This window comes from Salvelinus fontinalis, chromosome 6, assembly GCF_029448725.1.
Source record: "Salvelinus fontinalis isolate EN_2023a chromosome 6, ASM2944872v1, whole genome shotgun sequence".
Lineage (NCBI taxonomy): Eukaryota > Metazoa > Chordata > Actinopteri > Salmoniformes > Salmonidae > Salvelinus > Salvelinus fontinalis.
In genome coordinates this window covers 1,295,171-1,315,075 of record NC_074670.1, presented here as the reverse complement: position 1 = coordinate 1,315,075, position 19,905 = coordinate 1,295,171, and the positions used below count along the sequence as shown (strand labels likewise).

Below are 19,905 nucleotides of genomic sequence, written 5' to 3'. Positions count from 1 at the left end.
TGAAGGCGCAGTATGACAACCAGAGAACAGAGAGAGTAGGGGTGTGAATCCTTTCTGAAGGCGCAGTATGACAACCAGAGAACAGAGAGAGTAGGGGTGTGAGTTCTTTCTGAAGGCGCAGTATGACTGAACCACAGAACACAGAGAGAGTAGGGGTGTGAGTTCTTTCTGAAGGCGCAGTATGACTGAACCACAGAACAGAGAGAGAGTAGGGGTGTGAGTTCTTTCTGAAGGCGCAGTATGACTGAACCACAGAACACAGAGAGAGTAGGCCTCACCGGCTGACCTCCCCACCAACGATGATTCAGCTTCTCTCGACCCCGCAGGTTAAAGTTGGCATCGAACACAGGGTCATGCATGGAGTTGCCAACGATGCCATGGGACTCAGGGTACAGGCCCTACAGGAGGTCAGGACGGAGGTGTTAACCCGTCGCGGCTGGATGTTACATTACATTACGGCAAAATTGAAGCTAAAATGTTCAGCAAGGAGGAAGACAGGGAAGAAAAAGGATGACTGACCAGTACGTACCGTTGCAAGAGTATAGAGATTGGGGAACGTTTTGGTGGGGTACACGGGTCTCATGTAAGGAGCATGGGTACCACAGGCTCCTACAGGTAAAAAGGCACAGACAGATATGATGCAATGGTACGGGCTCCCAAGTGGCGCAGCGTTCTAAAACACTGCATCTCAGTGCTAGAGGCGTCACTACAGACATCCTGGTTTGATTCCAGGCTGTATCACAACCGGACGTGATTGGGAGTCCTATAGGGCGGCACACAGTTGGCCCAGCGTTGTCCGGGTTAGCGCTTGGCTGGGGTAGGCCTTCATTGTAAATAAGAATTTGTTCTTAACTGACTTGCCTAGTTAAATAAAGTTAAATAAAGTTGAATAAAGTGAAGTAAAGTTGAATAAAGTTAAAAAGTTTAATCAAGTTAAATGAAGTTAAATAAAGTTGAATAAAGTTGAATAAAGTTAAAAAGTTTAATAAAGTTAAATAAAGTTAAAGTTAAATAAAGTTGAATAAAGTTAAAAAGTTTAATCAAGTTAAATCAAGTTAAATAAAGTTAAATAAAGTTGAATAAAGTCGAATAAAGTAAAAAAGTTGAATAAAGTTAAATAAAGTTGAATAAAGTTGAATAAAGTTGAATAAAGTTGAATAAAGTGAATAAAGTTAAATAAAGTAGACTGTCAAATGAAGCCTTGTTATGGATGATTGATAACATCTTACTGAGTTTCTCGATGTTGGGGATCACTGTGCTTCCTCTCTTCATGTAGGAGGCTCTGAACCCATCCACTGACACCATGATGAGAGGGGGACGGACAAACCTGGGGACAAAAGATCATGACACTATCTCTGATGTTCTTACGTTTTTGTTGTGAATCGCTGTGAAATAGTTGTGAAAGGTTAAACACATTGTTTTATTTTTATAAAAAGGTCTGAAGTGTGTGAATAGGATCTCTTACCCAGCCGGACAGTCATGGGTTCTAATGTCTTCACAGTCATCCTGCAACCAAGTAGTGTCCCCTTCCAAAGAAAGTGGTCCAATTAAGAGTTAATGTGAGAGTTCAATACAACCTTCCACTACCACTGTATAGGATACAGCCAGAGAGGTACACTACCGGTCAAACGTTTTAGAACATCTACTCATTCAAGGGTTTTTCTTTATTTTTTACTATTTTCTACAATATAAAATAATAGTGAAGACATCAAAACTATGAAATAACACAGTTGTCATCAAGGCAAAGGGTGGCTATTTGAAGAATCTCAAATATAAAATATATTTTGATTTGTTTAACACTTTTTTGGTTACTACATGATTCCATATGTGTTATTTCATAGTTTTGATGTCTTCACTATTATTCTACAATGTAGAATGATAGTAAAAATAAAGAAAAACCCTTAAATGAGTAGGTGTTGTAAAGCTTTGGACCGGTAGTGGAAGTCATGACAACAACAGTCAGAAGGGTTGGCTAACGCACAAGCAGCAGCAGTATCAGGTTGAGAGACATCTAGTATCAGTGTCTAACCTTTACAGAGAGTTCTGTAGTTGGTGCAGCAGTCTCCTTTGGCCAGACAGTCCTCAGAACAGTGACAGGCATGCTGGTCATTCCTGCTCTCTCCACAGCGCTCCTTACTGCACTCAAAACCTCCCTCTGGACACAAACAATCATTAAATCAATCAATTCACGAGAGAGGATGTTACATAGGTAACAAGGACCCATTAGAACTGCATCAGGGTGTCCCATTCAACAATAAGTCAAGTTACCATAAGGTCATATACATGAGGTAGAAACTGACGGAGATGGTGAAGGTCATTAAGTATGAAGTAAAGTGTGTTCATTTTGAACCCTACATTGATGCAATACAACATACTGAACATTCTGGAACATGTACAACTTGGACTGGGGAGAGGGGTTGAACTGAGATGTAAGACCACCATGTTGAGGGAACATGAAAGGGAGCAGGGGGGGACCACCAACCCAGACAGACAGGCTGGCAGGCTTCAGGCTTACCTGTTCTCAAGCAGTGCTCATCAAAATCCTGGCAGCAGCTGTTATAGGTTTTACATAAGTTGTCACAGCGGCAGTTGGGAGGCTCAGCCTCGTCCAATTCAAAGCATCTGTTCTTGCAGGATCCTGACGTGCTGATCCACGGGGAGTCTGAGGGAGCTGGCAGAGAGAGAGAGACAACCATTAACAACTACTGAGGGAGATGAAAGGGAGAGAGAGAGAGACAACCATTAACCACGACTGAGGGAGCTGTCAGAGAGAGAGAGAGAGAGAGAGAGACAACCGTTAATATCTACTGAGGGAGCTGTCAGAGAGAGAGAGAGAGAGAGAGACAACCGTTAATATCTACTGAGGGAGCTGTCAGGGAGAGAGACAACCGTTAATATCTACTGAGGGAGCTGTCAGGGAGAGAGACAAGCGTTAATATCTACTGAGGGAGCTGTCAGGGAGAGAGACAACCGTTAATATCTACTGAGGGAGCTGTCAGGGAGAGAGACAAGCGTTAATATCTACTGAGGGAGCTGTCAGGGAGAGAGACAACCGTTAATATCTACTGAGGGAGCTGTCAGAGAGAGAGACAACCGTTAATATCTACTGAGGGAGCTGTCAGGGAGAGAGAGAGAGACAACCGTTAATATCTACTGAGGGAGCTGTCAGAGAGAGAGAGACAACCGTTAATATCTACTGAGGGAGCTGTCAGAGAGAGAGACAAGCGTTAATATCTATTGAGGGAGCTGTCAGGGAGAGAGAGACAACCGTTAATATCTACTGAGGGAGCTGTCAGAGAGAGACAAGCGTTAATATCTATTGAGGGAGCTGTCAGGGAGAGAGAGACAACCGTTAATATCTACTGAGGGAGCTGTCAGGGAGAGAGAGAGAAAAAAATGTCTCTACTACTCAACACTTCGCTGAGGTTGGGGAGAGAAACTCTTCCCTGAGGTTGGGGAGAGGACCTCTTCATGAAGTTGGGGAGAGGAACTCTTCATGAAGTTGGGGAGAGGAACACTTCATGAAGTTGGGGAGAGGAACACTTCATGAAGTTGGGGAGAGGAACACTTCATGAAGTTGGGGAGAGGAACACTTCATGAAGTTGGGGAGAGGAACACTTCCCTGAAGTTGGGGAGAGGAACTCTTCATGAAGTTGGGGAGAGAAACACTTCCCTGAAGTTGGGGAGAGGAACACTTCCCTGAAGTTGGGGAGAGGAACACTTCCCTGAAGTTGGGGAGAGGAACACTTCCCTGAAGTTGGGGAGAGGAACACTTCCCTGAAGTTGGGGAGAGGAACACTTCCCTGAAGTTGGGGAGAGGAACACTTCCCTGAAGTTGGGGAGAGGAACACTTCCCTGAAGTTGGGGAGAGGAACACTTCCCTGAAGTTGGGGAGAGGAACACTTCCCTGAAGTTGGGGAGAGGAACACTTCCCTGAAGTTGGGGAGAGGAACACTTCCCTGAAGTTGGGGAGAGGAACACTTCCCTGAAGTTGGGGAGAGGAACACTTCCCTGAAGTTGGGGAGAGGAACACTTCCCTGAAGTTGGGGAGAGGAACACTTCCCTGAAGTTGGGGAGAGGAACACTTCCCTGAAGTTGGGGAGAGGAACACTTCCCTGAAGTTGGGGAGAGGAACACTTCCCTGAAGTTGGGGAGAGGAACACTTCCCTGAAGTTGGGGAGAGGAACACTTCCCTGAAGTTGGGGAGAGTAACACTTCCCTGAGGTTGGGGAGAGGAACACTTCCCTGAGGTTGGGGAGAGGAACACTTCCCTGAGGTTGGGGAGAGGAACACTTCCCTGAGGTTGGGGAGAGGAACACTTCCCTGAGGTTGGGGAGAGGAACACTTCCCTGAGGTTGGGGAGAGGAACACTTCCCTGAGGTTGGGGAGAGGAAGTCTTCCCTGAGGTTGGGGAGAGGAACACTTCCCTGAGGTTGGGGAGAGGAACACTTCCCTGAGGTTGGGGAGAGGAACCCTTCCCTGAGGCTGGGGAGAGGGACTCTTCCCTGAGGTTGGGGAGAGGAACACTTCTGAGGCTGGGGAGAGGGACACTTCTCTGAGGCTGGGGAGAGGGACACTTCTCTGAGGCTGGGGAGAGGAACACTTCCCTGAGGCTGGGGAGAGGAACACTTCTCTGAGGCTGGGTAGAGGAACACTTCCCTGAGGTTGGGGAGAGGAACACTTCCCTGAGGTTGGGGAGAGGAAGTCTTCCCTGAAGTTGGGGAGAGGAACACTTCCCCGAGGTTGGGGAGAGGAAAACTTCCCCGAGGTTGGGGATAGGAACTCTTCCCCGAGGTTGGGGAGAGGAACTCTTCCCCGAGGTTGGGGAGAGGAACTCTTCCCCGAGGTTGGGGAGAGGGACACTTCCCCGAGGTTAGGGAGAGGGACACTTCCCCGAGGTTAGGGAGAGGGACACTTCCCCGAGGTTGGGGAGAGGGACACTTCCCCGAGGTTAGGGAGAGGGACACTTCCCCGAGGTTAGGGAGAGGGACACTTCCCCGAGGTTAGGGAGAGGGACACTTCCCCGAGGTTAGGGAGAGGGACACTTCCCCGAGGTTGGGGAGAGGGACACTTCCCCGAGGTTGGGGAGAGGGACACTTCCCCGAGGTTGGGGAGAGGGACACTTCCCCGAGGTTGGGGAGAGGGACACTTCCCCGAGGTTGGGGAGAGGGACACTTCCCCGAGGTTGGGGAGAGGGACACTTCCCCGAGGTTGGGGAGAGGGACACTTCCCCGAGGTTGGGGAGAGGGACACTTCCCCGAGGTTGGGGAGAGGGACACTTCCCCGAGGTTGGGGAGAGGGACACTTCCCCGAGGTTGGGGAGAGGGACACTTCCCCGAGGTTGGGGAGAGGGACACTTCCCCGAGGTTGGGGAGAGGAACACTTCCCCGAGGTTGGGGAGAGGAAGTCTTCCCCGAGGTTGGGGAGAGAAACAGAGGGGACCAAGCCAGTGTAACATACAGTACATAGTAAGATGTTCCTTGTGGATTCAGGAACAAACCTCCAGCAGGAAAACCTGGCCAACACCAGGAGAAGCACGTGGAAGAATTCTGTTAAGATTCAAACTCAGTTTACTGCACAGGAATAGCTGTATGAGTTAAGGCATATAACTAATAATTGACTTGATGTCAAACCCATTCCAGACAGTGAATGAACTGAATGAAAGGAAACAAACTACCTGTGAAAGAAAGATTACAATGTCCTTTCACAGCTGTGCAGTGGGATCTTTGGCAAGTTTCCCAACAGTATACTTCAAACCTCTGAGTTTTTACACGCAGACCAGGTCAGAAAATGTGGAGCAGAAACGGCTGAAAAGCTCACTTGATATTGACACAAGGTAGAGGCCGAGCAAACAAACCCCAAATATACACCAACAGGCCAATCACTCGTGAAAAAGGACAACAGTAATCGTTTGTTACATTTAAACACTCTTTGCCTATTAGTTCTGTGTACACTGGCAGACAGATCTGATAGAAAACGATCTGCAAATAAACTGCATTTTGAATTCCATCGCTACAGTTACCTAAGGGAACATAGTAAGTTCCACATAATGTATGTTACTCATGTTTAAAGCAGTGGATTCCATCGCTACAGTTACCTAAGGGAACATAGTAAGTTCCACATAATGTATGTTACTCATGTTAAAAGCAGTGGATTCCATCGATACAGTTACCTAAGGAAACATAGTAAGTTCCACATAATGTATGTTACTCATGTTTAAAGCAGTGGATTCCATGTTAGTCTACAGACTGTAGAATGATTGATTGCTTTGCCCCCTAAGTCAGTTTAAGATTTAGTTTAATGCTTCTGGAATCAGTTTTCTGTCCGACTTGTTTAAAATGGCAAAAGGAAAGTTGGCTTTATATACATTTACAGCCAAAATACATAAAGGCTTTTTCAAAATATACTGTAAATCTTATTTTGGTAACTAAATTACAGAGAAAACGATTCTGCTGTGCTTGCAGTATACCAAGCATAACACCTTGTCCCAATACGTCATTATACACTTTTTTTTTTAACAATGCACTCACTGTAATAGACAACAATAATACCCATCAACTATTGTCAGAGAGAGAGAGAGAGAGAGAGAGAAAGGGAGAGATGGTAGTCCCCCAAAAATATCTATATTTTATGCAAAACAGTTGTCCAATCTTGCTTACTGTCTGTCCTTGATGAAGCAGCCTCCTCTACAGACCTTTCGGGACGGTCATAAACATACCCCGAGCAGATAACCGAACCAAAGACGATGGAGAGGACACAGAACATCTTTGAAAATGAATGAAACAACAGATAAATAAAACAATTCTACAAAATATTGTCACATAAAATGAAACGTGAAACACATGAAGCGATGACGACAAGTCTCCCACAGTAACTATAGCGGAGCATGCCAGAACAACCCAGGTATTGTCTCTTGAACATCCGACATTGTAATATCACAGAGTTTTCTAAACAATCTTTCGTCATTTCCATCATACCTGTTTAAATGATATCTTATATTTCCCCATTATGTCAGTTCCGTCCTACAGAATGCATGTGATTATCGCAGTGGTCCCTATTCGGTCCGTTACCGTGCGTCCTGACTGCACCCCGGCTATCACCAAGACTGAGCGCAAGAACGGTGTGGTGGCCAAGTTTTGTGATTTCAGATGAACACCTGTTCACGGTGCCAAAGGGCGCCTCCTTCCAGCTCTCAATACAATGAATCAAATAAAAGTGCTTATGCTGCCGTTTAATTTTACTGCGCGCAGTGCGCGGTAGGATACTAAACGCAAAAGGAGACCACCCCGGTGAATGCATAACAAAACCCTTTGATACTTTTCAAATCGGTCGCCACTTTGAAATGATCATCATCATCCTCTTGTACTGCAAATGATTTAGAAAACAAAAGGAGAGTAAAACCTCCTTGCTTAAAGCCCTGAAAACTTCTGAGAACCAGTAATAAACGCATTATAGTCATGGTAACCTATACGCAAAACATAAAAGTTCTCATTGTAAAACGGAAAGGGACACATGCGGACGCACAAGACGTATTTGCATGGATCATAAAGCCTTACAGAAGCAATTTCCAAAGAACCATGATTCTCTGCCAGCTGCCTGCCCCTAGTCTGCTCTAGACTGGACTGAGTTACCCTAACTAACCCTGGTTCTAACACTGGACTGAGTTACCATAACTAACCCTGGTTCTAACACTGGACTGAGTTACCATAACTAACCCTGGTTCTAACACTGGACTGAGTTACCAGAACTAACCCTGGTTCTAACACTGGACTGAGTTACCATAACTAACCCTGGTTCTAACACTGGACTGAGTTACAATAACTAACCCCGGTTCTAACCCTGGACTGAGTTACCAGAACTAACCCTGGTTCTAACACTGGACTGAGTTACCCTAACTAACCCTGGTTCTAACACTGGACTGAGTTACCATAACTAACCCTGGTTCTAACACTGGACTGAGTTACCAGAACTAACCCTGGTTCTAACACTGGACTGAGTTACCATACCTAACCCTGGTTCTAACCTTGGACTGAGTTACCAGAACTAACCCTGGTTCTAACACTGGACTGAGTTACCAGAACTAACCCTGGTTCTAACCCTGGACTGAGTTACCAGAACTAACCCTGATTCTAACCCTGGACTGAGTTACCAGAACTAACCCTGGTTCTAACCCTGGACTGAGTTACCAGAACTAACCCTGGTTCTAACCCTGGACTGAGTTACCAGAACTAACCCTGGTTCTAACACTGGACTGAGTTACCAGAACTAACCCTGGTTCTAACACTGGACTGAGTTACCATAACTAACCCTGGTTCTAACACTGGACTGAGTTACCATAACTAACACTGGTTCTAACACTGGACTGAGTTACACCCTAACTAACCCTGGTTCTAACACTAGACTGAGTTACCAGAACTAACCCTGGTTCTAACACTAGACTGAGTTACCAGAACTAACCCTGGTTCTAACACTGGACTGAGTTACACCATAACTAACCCTGGTTCTAACACTGGACTGAGTTACACCCTAACTAACCCTGGTTCTAACCCTGGACTGAGTTACACCCTAACTAACCCTGGTTCTAACACTGGACTGAGTTACCAGAACTAACCCTGGTTCTAACACTGGACTGAGTTACCATAACTAACCCTGGTTCTAACCCTGGACTGAGTTACCATAACTAACCCTGGTTCTAACACTGGACTGAGTTACCCTAACTAACCCTGGTTCTAACACTGGACTGAGTTACCATAACTAACCCTGGTTCTAACACTGGACTGAGTTACCAGAACTAACCCTGGTTCTAACACTGGACTGAGTTACCATAACTAACACTGGTTCTAACACTGGACTGAGTTACACCCTAACTAACCCTGGTTCTAACACTGGACTGAGTTACCATAACTAACACTGGTTCTAACACTGGACTGAGTTACACCCTAACTAACCCTGGTTCTAACACTGGACTGAGTTACACCCTAACTAACCCTGGACTGAGTTACCAGAACTAACCCTGGTTCTAACACTGGACTGAGTTACCAGAACTAACCCTGGTTCTAACACTGGACTGAGTTACCAGAACTAACCCTGGTTCTAACACTGGACTGAGTTACCAGAACTAACCCTGGTTCTAACACTGGACTGAGTTACCAGAACTAACCCTGGTTCTAACCCTGGACTGAGTTACCAGAACTAACCCTGGTTCTAACACTGGACTGAGTTACCATAACTAACCCTGGTTCTAACCCTGGACTGAGTTACCAGAACTAACCCTGGTTCTAACACTGGACTGAGTTACACCATAACTAACCCTGGTTCTAACACTGGACTGAGTTACACCCTAACTAACCCTGGTTCTAACCCTGGACTGAGTTACACCCTAACTAACCCTGGTTCTAACACTGGACTGAGTTACCAGAACTAACCCTGGTTCTAACACTGGACTGAGTTACCATAACTAACCCTGGTTCTAACCCTGGACTGAGTTACCATAACTAACCCTGGTTCTAACACTGGACTGAGTTACCATAACTAACACTGGTTCTAACACTGGACTGAGTTACACCCTAACTAACCCTGGTTCTAACACTGGACTGAGTTACCAGAACTAACCCTGGTTCTAACACTGGACTGAGTTACCATAACTAACCCTGGTTCTAACACTGGACTGAGTTACCATAACTAACACTGGTTCTAACACTGGACTGAGTTACACCCTAACTAACCCTGGTTCTAACACTGGACTGAGTTACACCCTAACTAACCCTGGACTGAGTTACCAGAACTAACCCTGGTTCTAACACTGGACTGAGTTACATCATAACTAACCCTGGTTCCAACACTGGACTGAGTTACCATACCTAACCCTGGTTCTAACCTTGGACTGAGTTACCAGAACTAACCCTGGTTCTAACACTGGACTGAGTTACCAGAACTAACCCTGGTTCTAACACTGGACTGAGTTACCATAACTAACCCTGGTTCTAACACTGGACTGAGTTACCAGAACTAACCCTGGTTCTAACACTGGACTGAGTTACCATAACTAACCCTGGTTCTAACACTGGACTGAGTTACAATAACTAACCCCGGTTCTAACCCTGGACTGAGTTACCAGAACTAACCCCGGTTCTAACCCTGGACTGAGTTACCAGAACTAACCCTGGTTCTAACACTGGACTGAGTTACCCTAACTAACCCTGGTTCTAACACTGGACTGAGTTACCATAACTAACCCTGGTTCTAACACTGGACTGAGTTACCATACCTAACCCTGGTTCTAACCTTGGACTGAGTTACCAGAACTAACCCTGGTTCTAACACTGGACTGAGTTACCAGAACTAACCCTGGTTCTAACCCTGGACTGAGTTACCAGAACTAACCCTGGTTCTAACACTGGACTGAGTTACCAGAACTAACCCTGGTTCTAACCCTGGACTGAGTTACCAGAACTAACCCTGATTCTAACCCTGGACTGAGTTACCAGAACTAACCCTGGTTCTAACCCTGGACTGAGTTACCAGAACTAACCCTGGTTCTAACCCTGGACTGAGTTACCAGAACTAACCCTGGTTCTAACACTGGACTGAGTTACCAGAACTAACCCTGGTTCTAACACTGGACTGAGTTACCATAACTAACCCTGGTTCTAACACTGGACTGAGTTACCATAACTAACACTGGTTCTAACACTGGACTGAGTTACACCCTAACTAACACTGGTTCTAACACTGGACTGAGTTACACCCTAACTAACCCTGGTTCTAACACTAGACTGAGTTACCAGAACTAACCCTGGTTCTAACACTAGACTGAGTTACCAGAACTAACCCTGGTTCTAACACTGGACTGAGTTACCATACCTAACCCTTGTTCTAACCTTGGACTGAGTTACCAGAACTAACCCTGGTTCTAACACTGGATTGAGTTACCAGAACTAACCCTGGTTCCAACACTGGACTGAGTTACCATACCTAACCCTTGTTCTAACCTTGGACTGAGTTACCAGAACTAACCCTGGTTCTAACACTGGATTGAGTTACCAGAACTAACCCTGGTTCTAACACTGGACTGGGTTACCATAACTAACCCTGGTTCTAACACTGGACTGAGTTACCAGAACTAACCCTGGTTCTAACCTTGGACTGAGTTACCAGAACTAACCCTGGTTCTAACACTGGACTGAGTTACCAGAACTAACCCTGGTTCTAACACTGGACTGAGTTACCAGAACTAACCCTGGTTCTAACACTGGACTGAGTTACCATAACTAACCCTGGTTCTAACACTGGACTGAGTTACCAGAACTAACCCTGGTTCTAACACTGGACTGAGTTACCAGAACTAACCCTGGTTCTAACACTGGACTGAGTTTTACCATAACTAACCCTGGTTCTAACCCTGGACTGAGTTTTACCATAACTAACCCTGGTGCTTTCTGCGTCCAGGACAGACCACACAGGATTTGGCAGTCAGTGGAGGACTGGAGCGCCATTGGTTTGTTGCCAATACATATGTTTGTTTTGCCATCCAGGGTTTGATGAGGGATACAATAAAACAAAAATAAAAATGTATATTGTTGCAGATATGGGAACATTACAGAGTAGATTATGTTCAATCTGACAAGAATATGATTACTGAGTTCAAATGGAAACAGAGAAAACATGACAAGAAACTCACCAATAGGGACATGTGAGGAGATCAGGTCAGGAACCAGAGCACTGAAAGTTGTTACTGGGCCGGCAGTGAGGTAGTCGTTACCGTTACTGGGCCGGGCAGTGAGGTAGTTGTTACTGGGCCGGGCAGTGAGGTAGTTGTTACTGGGCCGGGCAGTGAGGAAGTCGTTACTGGGCCGGGCAGTGAGGAAGTCGTTACTGTTACTGGGCCGGGCAGTGAGGTAGTCGTTACTGTTACTGGGCCGGGCAGTGAGGTAGTCGTTACTGGGCCGGGCAGTGAGGTAGTCGTTACTGGGCCGGGCAGTGAGGTAGTCGTTACTGTTACTGGGCCGGGCAGTGAGGTAGTCGTTACTGGGCCGGGGAGTGAGGTAGTCGTTACTGGGCCGGGCAGTGAGGTAGTCGTTACTGGGCCGGGCAGTGAGGTAGTCGTTACTGGGCCGGGCAGTGAGGTAGTCCTTACTGGGCCGGGCAGTGAGGTAGTCGTTACTGGGCCGGGCAGTGAGGTAGTCGTCACTGGGCCGGGCAGTGAGGTAGTCGTTACTGGGCCGGCAGTGAGGTAGTCGTTACTGGGCCGGCAGTGAGGTAGTCGTTACTGGGGAGTGCAGTGAGGTAGTCGTTACTGGGGCCGGCAGTGAGGTAGTCGTTACTGGGCCGGCAGTGAGGTAGTCGTTACTGGGCCGGGCAGTGAGGTAGTCGTTACTGGGCCGGGCAGCGAGGTAGTCGTTACTGGGCCGGGCAGCGAGGTAGTCGTTACTGGGCCGGCAGCGAGGTAGTCGTTACTGGGCCGGGCAGCGAGGTAGTCGTTACTGGGCCGGGCAGCGAGGTAGTCGATACTGGGCCGGGCAGCGAGGTAGTCGTTACTGGGCCGGCAGCGAGGTAGTCGTTACTGGGCCGGCAGCGAGGTAGTCGTTACTGGGCCGGGCAGCGAGGTAGTCGTTACTGGGCCGGGCAGCGAGGTAGTCGTTACTGGGCCGGGCAGCGAGGTAGTCGTTACTGGGCCGGGCAGCGAGGTAGTCGTTACTGGGCCGGGCAGCGAGGTAGTCGTTACTGGGCCGGCAGTGAGGAAGTCGTTACTGGGCCGGGCAGTGAGGAAGTCGTTACTGTTACTGGGCCGGGCAGTGAGGTAGTCGTTACTGTTACTGGGCCGGGCAGTGAGGTAGTCGTTACTGGGCCGGGCAGTGAGGTAGTCGTTACTGGGCCGGGCAGTGAGGTAGTCGTTACTGTTACTGGGCCGGGCAGTGAGGTAGTCGTTACTGGGCCGGGGAGTGAGGTAGTCGTTACTGGGCCGGGCAGTGAGGTAGTCGTTACTGGGCCGGGCAGTGAGGTAGTCGTTACTGGGCCGGGCAGTGAGGTAGTCCTTACTGGGCCGGGCAGTGAGGTAGTCGTTACTGGGCCGGGCAGTGAGGTAGTCGTCACTGGGCCGGGCAGTGAGGTAGTCGTTACTGGGCCGGCAGTGAGGTAGTCGTTACTGGGCCGGCAGTGAGGTAGTCGTTACTGGGGAGTGCAGTGAGGTAGTCGTTACTGGGGCCGGCAGTGAGGTAGTCGTTACTGGGCCGGCAGTGAGGTAGTCGTTACTGGGCCGGGCAGTGAGGTAGTCGTTACTGGGCCGGGCAGCGAGGTAGTCGTTACTGGGCCGGGCAGCGAGGTAGTCGTTACTGGGCCGGCAGCGAGGTAGTCGTTACTGGGCCGGGCAGCGAGGTAGTCGTTACTGGGCCGGGCAGCGAGGTAGTCGATACTGGGCCGGGCAGCGAGGTAGTCGTTACTGGGCCGGCAGCGAGGTAGTCGTTACTGGGCCGGCAGCGAGGTAGTCGTTACTGGGCCGGGCAGCGAGGTAGTCGTTACTGGGCCGGGCAGCGAGGTAGTCGTTACTGGGCCGGGCAGCGAGGTAGTCGTTACTGGGCCGGGCAGCGAGGTAGTCGTTACTGGGCCGGGCAGCGAGGTAGTCGTTACTGGGCCGGCAGCGAGGTAGTCGTTACTGGGCCGGCAGCGAGGTAGTCGTTACTGGGCCGGCAGCGAGGTAGTCGTTACTGGGCCGGGCAGTGAGGTAGTCGTTACTGGGCCGGGCAGTGAGGTAGTCGTTACTGGGCCGGGCAGTGAGGTAGTCGTTACTGGGCCGGGCAGTGAGGTAGTCGTTTCTGGGCCGGGCAGTGAGGTAGTCGTTACTGGGCCGGGCAGTGAGGTAGTCGTTACTGGGCCGGGCAGTGCGGTAGTCGTTACTGGGCCGGGCAGTGAGGTAGTCGTTACTGGGCCGGGCAGTGAGGTAGTCGTTACTGGGCCGGGCAGTGAGGTAGTCGTTTTCTGGGCCGGGCAGTGAGGTAGTCGTTACTGGGCCGGGCAGTGAGGTAGTCGTTACTGGGCCGGGCAGTGAGGTAGTCGTTACTGGGCCGGGCAGTGAGGTAGTCCTTACTGGGCCGGGCAGTGAGGTAGTCGTTACTGGGCCGGGCAGTGAGGTAGTCGTTACTGGGCCGGGCAGTGAGGTAGTCGTTACTGGGCCGGGCAGTGAGGTAGTCGTTACTGGGCCGGGCAGTGAGGTAGTCCTTACTGGGCCGGGCAGTGAGGTAGTCGTTACTGGGCCGGGCAGTGAGGTAGTCGTTACTGGGCCGGGCAGTGAGGTAGTCGTTACTGGGCCGGGCAGTGAGGTAGTCGTTACTGGGCCGGGCAGTGAGGTAGTCGTTTTCTGGGCCGGGCAGTGAGGTAGTCGTTACTGGGCCGGGCAGTGAGGTAGTCGTTACTGGGCCGGGCAGTGAGGTAGTCGTTACTGGGCCGGGCAGTGAGGTAGTCCTTACTGGGCCGGGCAGTGAGGTAGTCGTTACTGGGCCGGGCAGTGAGGTAGTCGTTACTGGGCCGGGCAGTGAGGTAGTCGTTACTGGGCCGGCAGTGAGGTAGTTGTTACTGGGCCGGGCAGTGAGGTAGTCGTTACTGGGCCGGGCAGTGAGGTAGTCGTTACTGGGCCGGGCAGTGAGGTAGTCGTTACTGGGCCGGGCAGTGAGGTAGTCGTTACTGGGCCGGCAGTGAGGTAGTTGTAAGGGTAGAACAAGGATACTAAAGACCACCGCCAGATCCCATCTACATTCTCCTCTGATAAATGTCCATCTGCCTTTTGTGGTGGGTGCAATTATTCAAAGTTTATGCTCTTGGTTACTACATTCTTGGTATACAACATTTCAAAGTGTAATTGCTATTATATATTGAGCGTTATTGAAGAAAAGTTCCACGAATAAAAACACACATTCTTGCCTTCAGAAGCTTTATTTTCCAACATCTTTATGATGTAGTCATGTCCGGGAAGAAAAGGTTCCAACACAACTGCAGTACATAATGAATATAAAGAACACTTACGGATTGGGTCAGGGACAAGGAGACCACCCACAATCTAGTTACTGATTGGGTGAGGGACAAGGAGACCATCCACAATCTAGTTACTGATTGGGTAAGGGACAAGAAGGACACAATCTAATGACTTAACAGTTAAAACATGCATGGGTAGAAACAGTGCCATATGAATGCAATAGAAACAGGTATGGAACAACCCAATGACTCTTCAGTATGGTGATGTCATACAGGGCAGGTATGGAACAACCCAATGACTCTTCAGTATGGTGATGTCATACAGGACAGCGATTAGTCTATTAGTCATGGCACCCTATTCCCAATGAAGTGCACTACTTTTGACCAGAGCCGTATGGGTCCTGGTCAAACGTAGTGTACTATATAGCAAATAGGGTGCGGTTTAGAACGTAAACAGTCATGGTCTACTGCAGGTCAGCCTAATAATTTATATTTGACTATAAATTCTACATCCTAAATGTTTAGAAACATCTCATTCTTGATTCTACCACCTTTGCATTGATCGGCTCTCTGAATGAGAGTGGAATTTCCCCTCTTAGTTTAATTGCAGGGTTAAAGTAAACCTGTAATTCAATGTCCGGGGCAACGTAATACAACCCGGGGAAAGACTAGAGGCAGTCTGTGAGACCGGGTTCAACAGGCTGAAGAGGTTCCCTTGTGAGGACAGCCACTAACTGAAAATGTTGTTGATGATGGTAGGAGACGTGTGGTTCTCAGAAGTGTGTGTGTGTGGTGGGTGTGTATGTGTGTGGTTAAGGTGATTGGAGACTGGGATGCTTTTAAAACCTAAGGGCTCCCTTCTGGAGAGGCTCACAGGTCTGCCTCTCTGTGTGGTTAATGAAGACGTCACAGAATGTCGGTTAGGCTCCCCCCTTTCCCCCCCTCGACCTACACTGACTGCAGGGCCAGCCGTGGATCCACACTGAATATTGCTCCATTTTCCAAATCCAAACTAAACAGAGCTCCGATTCAAACAGTGAAACAGCAATATTTAGTGTGGATTCCAGGCTAGTTGACATGCAGCAAACCAGTAAGGTCTATTCAGAGGAGTTGAACCACTGACAGTTGGAGTCTAGTCTTGAGGCTGATGCTTCACAGCTCTGGACCAACCAGGAGACAGCGCTGTGTTCTAGTCAGACATGGATGGTGACCTCACGGAGCGTCCACTAGCAGGGCTGTTACTGAAGGACCAACCAGGAGGCAGAGCTGTGTTCTAGTCAGACATGGATGGTGACCTCACGGAGCGTCCACTAGCAGGGCTGTTACTGAAGGACCAACCAGGAGGCAGAGCTGTGTTCTAGTCAGACATGGATGGTGACCTCACGGAGCGTCCACTAGCAGGGCTGTTACTGAAGGACCAACCAGGAGACAGAGCTGTGTTCTAGTCAGACATGGATGGTGACCTCACGGAGCGTCCACTAGCAGGGCTGTTACTGAAGGACCAACCAGGAGGCAGAGCTGTGTTCTAGTCAGACATGGATGGTGACCTCACGGAGCGTCCACTAGCAGGGCTGTTACTGAAGGACCAACCAGGAGGCAGAGCTGTGTTCTAGTCAGACATGGATGGTGACCTCACGGAGCGTCCACTAGCAGGGCTGTTACTGAAGGACCAACCAGGAGGCAGAGCTGTGTACTAGTCAGACATGGATGGTGACCTCACGCAGCGTCCACTAGCAGGGCTGTTACTGAAGGACCAACCAGGAGACAGAGCTGTGTTCTAGTCAGACATGGATGGTGACCTCACGGAGCGTCCACTAGCAGGGCTGTTACTGAAGGACCAACCAGGAGACAGAGCTGTGTTCTAGTCAGACATGGATGGTGACCTCACGGAGCGTCCACTAGCAGGGCTGTTACTGAAGGCATGGGAGTCCCTCTCCTTGTCTTTACTCTCATGTTTGTGTTTGTGTTTATGTTTGTGCTTCTTCTTCTTCTTCTTCTTGTGCTCGTGGTGGTGGTGGTGATGACCGCTGTGTTTGGAGGAAGAGGTGGACTCTTTGCTGAAGGAAGAAGGTAAGGGGGTGACAGGCAGGGAGAGGACGGCCTGGTCCACGGCTGGAGGTTCCTTACCTGAGGAGGGGAGAGAGGAGACAGGAAGAGACAGATTTAACGTACTGAACCAGCCAATCAGCTAGAAGTGCATCGTGTTCTTCAAAAAAGGTTGTCTGAAAGCATGAGTGAAGCCCAGTTGTGAAGCAGTATGATAAGGATGTTAGACGGGGACCTGGTGTGGACGGCCTCTCCAGGATGTTGAGGTGGTGGTGGATGAACGCCTGGCTGTCATGGGGACTCTCCATGTCAATCTCATCTTCCTCCATGGTGTTAAACTGAAACAAAAACATCATCATCATCAGTTATAACCATCTGATCTCATCTTCCTCCATGGTGTTAAACTGAAACAACAACATCATCATCATCAGTTATAACCATCTGATCTCATCTTCCTCCATGGTGTTAAACTGAATCATCATCATCATCAGTTATAACCATCTGATCTCATCTTCCTCCATGGTGTTAAACTGAAACAAAAACATCATCATCATCAGTCATAACCATCTGATCTTCCTCCATGGTGTTAAACTGAATCATCATCAGTCATAACCATCTGATCTCATCTTCCTCCACAGTGTTGAACTGAATCACCATCATTATCATCATCAGTCATAACCATCTGATCTTCCTCCACGGTGTTGAACTGAATCATCATCAGTCATAACCATCTGATCTCATCTTCCTCCACGGTGTTGAACTGAATCACCATCATCATCATCAGTCATAACCATTGACTGCGCCACTGACTGCGCCCAGTTCCGACTGTCGACGGCGCCCAGTTCCGACTGTCGACGGCGCCCAGTTCCGACTGTCGACGGCGCCCAGTCCCGACTGTCGACGGCGCCCAGTCCCGACTGTCGACGGCGCCCAGTCCCGACTGTCGACGGCGCCCAGTCCCGACTGTCGACGGCGCCCAGTCCCGACTGTCGACGGCGCCCAGTCCCGACTGTCGACGGCGCCCAGTCCCGACTGTCGACGGCGCCCAGTCCCGACTGTCGACGGCGCCCAGTCCCGACTGTCGACGGCGCCCAGTCCCGACTGTCGACGGCGCCCAGTTCCGACTGTCGACGGCGCCCAGTTCCGACTGTCGACGGCGCCCAGTTCCGACTGTCGACGGCGCCCAGTTCCGACTGTCGACTGCGCCCAGTTCCGACTGTCGACGGCGCCCAGTCCCGACTGTCGACGGCGCCCAGTCCCGACTGTCGACGGCGCCCAGTTCCGACTGTCGACTGCGCCCAGTTCCGACGGTCGACTGCGCCCAGTTCCGACGGTCGACTGCGCCCAGTTCCGACGGTTGACTGCGCCCAGTTCCGACTGTTGACTGCGCCCAGTCCCGACTGTTGACTGCGCCCAGTTCCGACTGTTGACTGCGCCCAGTTCCGACTGTTGACTGCGCCCAGTTCCGACTGTTGACGGCGCCCAGTTCCGACTGTTGACTGCGCCCAGTTCAGACGGTTGACTGCGCCCAGTTCCGACTGTTGACTGCGCCCAGTCCCGACTGTCGACTGCGCCCAGTTCCGACTGTCGACTGCGCCCAGTTCCGACTGTTGACTGCGCCCAGTCCCGACGGTTGACTGCGCCCAGTTCAGACGGTTGACTGCGCCCAGTTCCGACTGTCGACTGCGCCCAGTTCCGACTGTTGACTGCGCCCAGTTCCGACTGTTGACTGCGCCCAGTTCCGACGGTTGACTGCGCCCAGTTCCGACTGTTGACTGCGCCCAGTTCCGACTGTTGACTGCGCCCAGTTCCGACTGTTGACTGCGCCCAGTTCCGACTGTTGACTGCGCCCAGTTCCGACTGTTGACTGCGCCCAGTTCCGACTGTTGACTGCGCCCAGTTCCGACTGTTGACTGCGCCCAGTTCCGACTGTTGACTGCGCCCAGTTCCGACTGTTGACTGCGCCCAGTTCCGACTGTTGACTGCGCCCAGTTCCGACTGTTGACTGCGCCCAGTTCCGACGGTTGACTGCGCCCAGTTCCGACTGTTGACTGCGCCCAGTTCCGACTGTTGACTGCGCCCAGTTCCGACTGTTGACTGCGCCCAGTTCCGACTGTTGACTGCGCCCAGTTCCGACTGTCGACTGCGCCCAGTTCCGACTGTCGACTGCGCCCAGTCCCGACTGTCGACGGCGCCCAGTTCCGACTGTCGACTGCGCCCAGTTCCGACTGTCGACTGCGCCCAGTTCCGACTGTTGACTGCGCCCAGTTCCGACTGTTGACTGCGCCCAGTTCCGACTGTTGACTGCGCCCAGTTCCGACTGTTGACTGCGCCCAGTTCCGACGGTTGACTGCGCCCAGTTCCGACTGTTGACTGCGCCCAGTTCCGACTGTTGACTGCGCCCAGTTCCGACTGTTGACTGCGCCCAGTTCCGACGGTTGACTGCGCCCAGTTCCGACTGTTGACTGCGCCCAGTTCCGACTGTCGACGGCGCCCAGTTCAGACGGTTGACTGCGCACAGTTCCGACGGTTGACTGCGCCCAGTTCCGACTGTTGACTGCGCCCAGTTCAGACGGTTGACTGCGCCCAGTTCCGACTGTTGACTGCGCCCAGTTCCGACTGTTGACTGCGCCCAGTTCAGACGGTTGACTGCGCCCAGTTCAGACGGTTGACTGCGCCCAGTTCCGACTGTTGACTGCGCCCAGTTCCGACTGTTGACTGCGCCCAGTTCCGACGGTTGACTGCGCCCAGTTCCGACTGTTGACTGCGCCCAGTTCCGACGGTTGACTGCGCCCAGTTCCGACTGTTGACTGCGCCCAGTTCCGACGGTTGACTGCGCCCAGTTCCGACGGTTGACTGCGCCCAGTTCCGACTGTTGACTGCGCCCAGTTCCGA

General features: G+C 50.4%; 2 protein-coding genes across 2 annotated transcripts in view; both read right to left on the bottom strand.

Moving 5' to 3' along the window:
* LOC129856751 (ectonucleotide pyrophosphatase/phosphodiesterase family member 2-like) overlaps positions 1 to 7,119 on the bottom strand; it is a 44,690-nt gene extending 37,571 nt beyond the window's left edge. The window contains exons 1-8 of the mRNA XM_055924473.1: positions 6,978 to 7,119; positions 6,660 to 6,765; positions 2,516 to 2,671; positions 2,030 to 2,155; positions 1,466 to 1,526; positions 1,230 to 1,327; positions 530 to 609; positions 279 to 398 (exon numbers count right to left, since the gene is read on the bottom strand). Of these exons, the coding sequence (XP_055780448.1) occupies positions 279 to 398; positions 530 to 609; positions 1,230 to 1,327; positions 1,466 to 1,526; positions 2,030 to 2,155; positions 2,516 to 2,671; positions 6,660 to 6,765; positions 6,978 to 7,007 (777 nt within the window). The 5' untranslated portion in view covers positions 7,008 to 7,119. The remainder of the gene's footprint in view (positions 1 to 278; positions 399 to 529; positions 610 to 1,229; positions 1,328 to 1,465; positions 1,527 to 2,029; positions 2,156 to 2,515; positions 2,672 to 6,659; positions 6,766 to 6,977) is intronic.
* Positions 7,120 to 14,906: 7,787 nt separating this feature from the next.
* taf2 (TAF2 RNA polymerase II, TATA box binding protein (TBP)-associated factor) overlaps positions 14,907 to 19,905 on the bottom strand; it is a 48,580-nt gene continuing 43,581 nt past the window's right edge. The window contains exons 26-27 of the mRNA XM_055924566.1: positions 17,246 to 17,348; positions 14,907 to 17,091 (exon numbers count right to left, since the gene is read on the bottom strand). Coding sequence (XP_055780541.1) covers positions 16,826 to 17,091; positions 17,246 to 17,348 — 369 coding nt within the window. The 3' untranslated portion in view covers positions 14,907 to 16,825. The remainder of the gene's footprint in view (positions 17,092 to 17,245; positions 17,349 to 19,905) is intronic.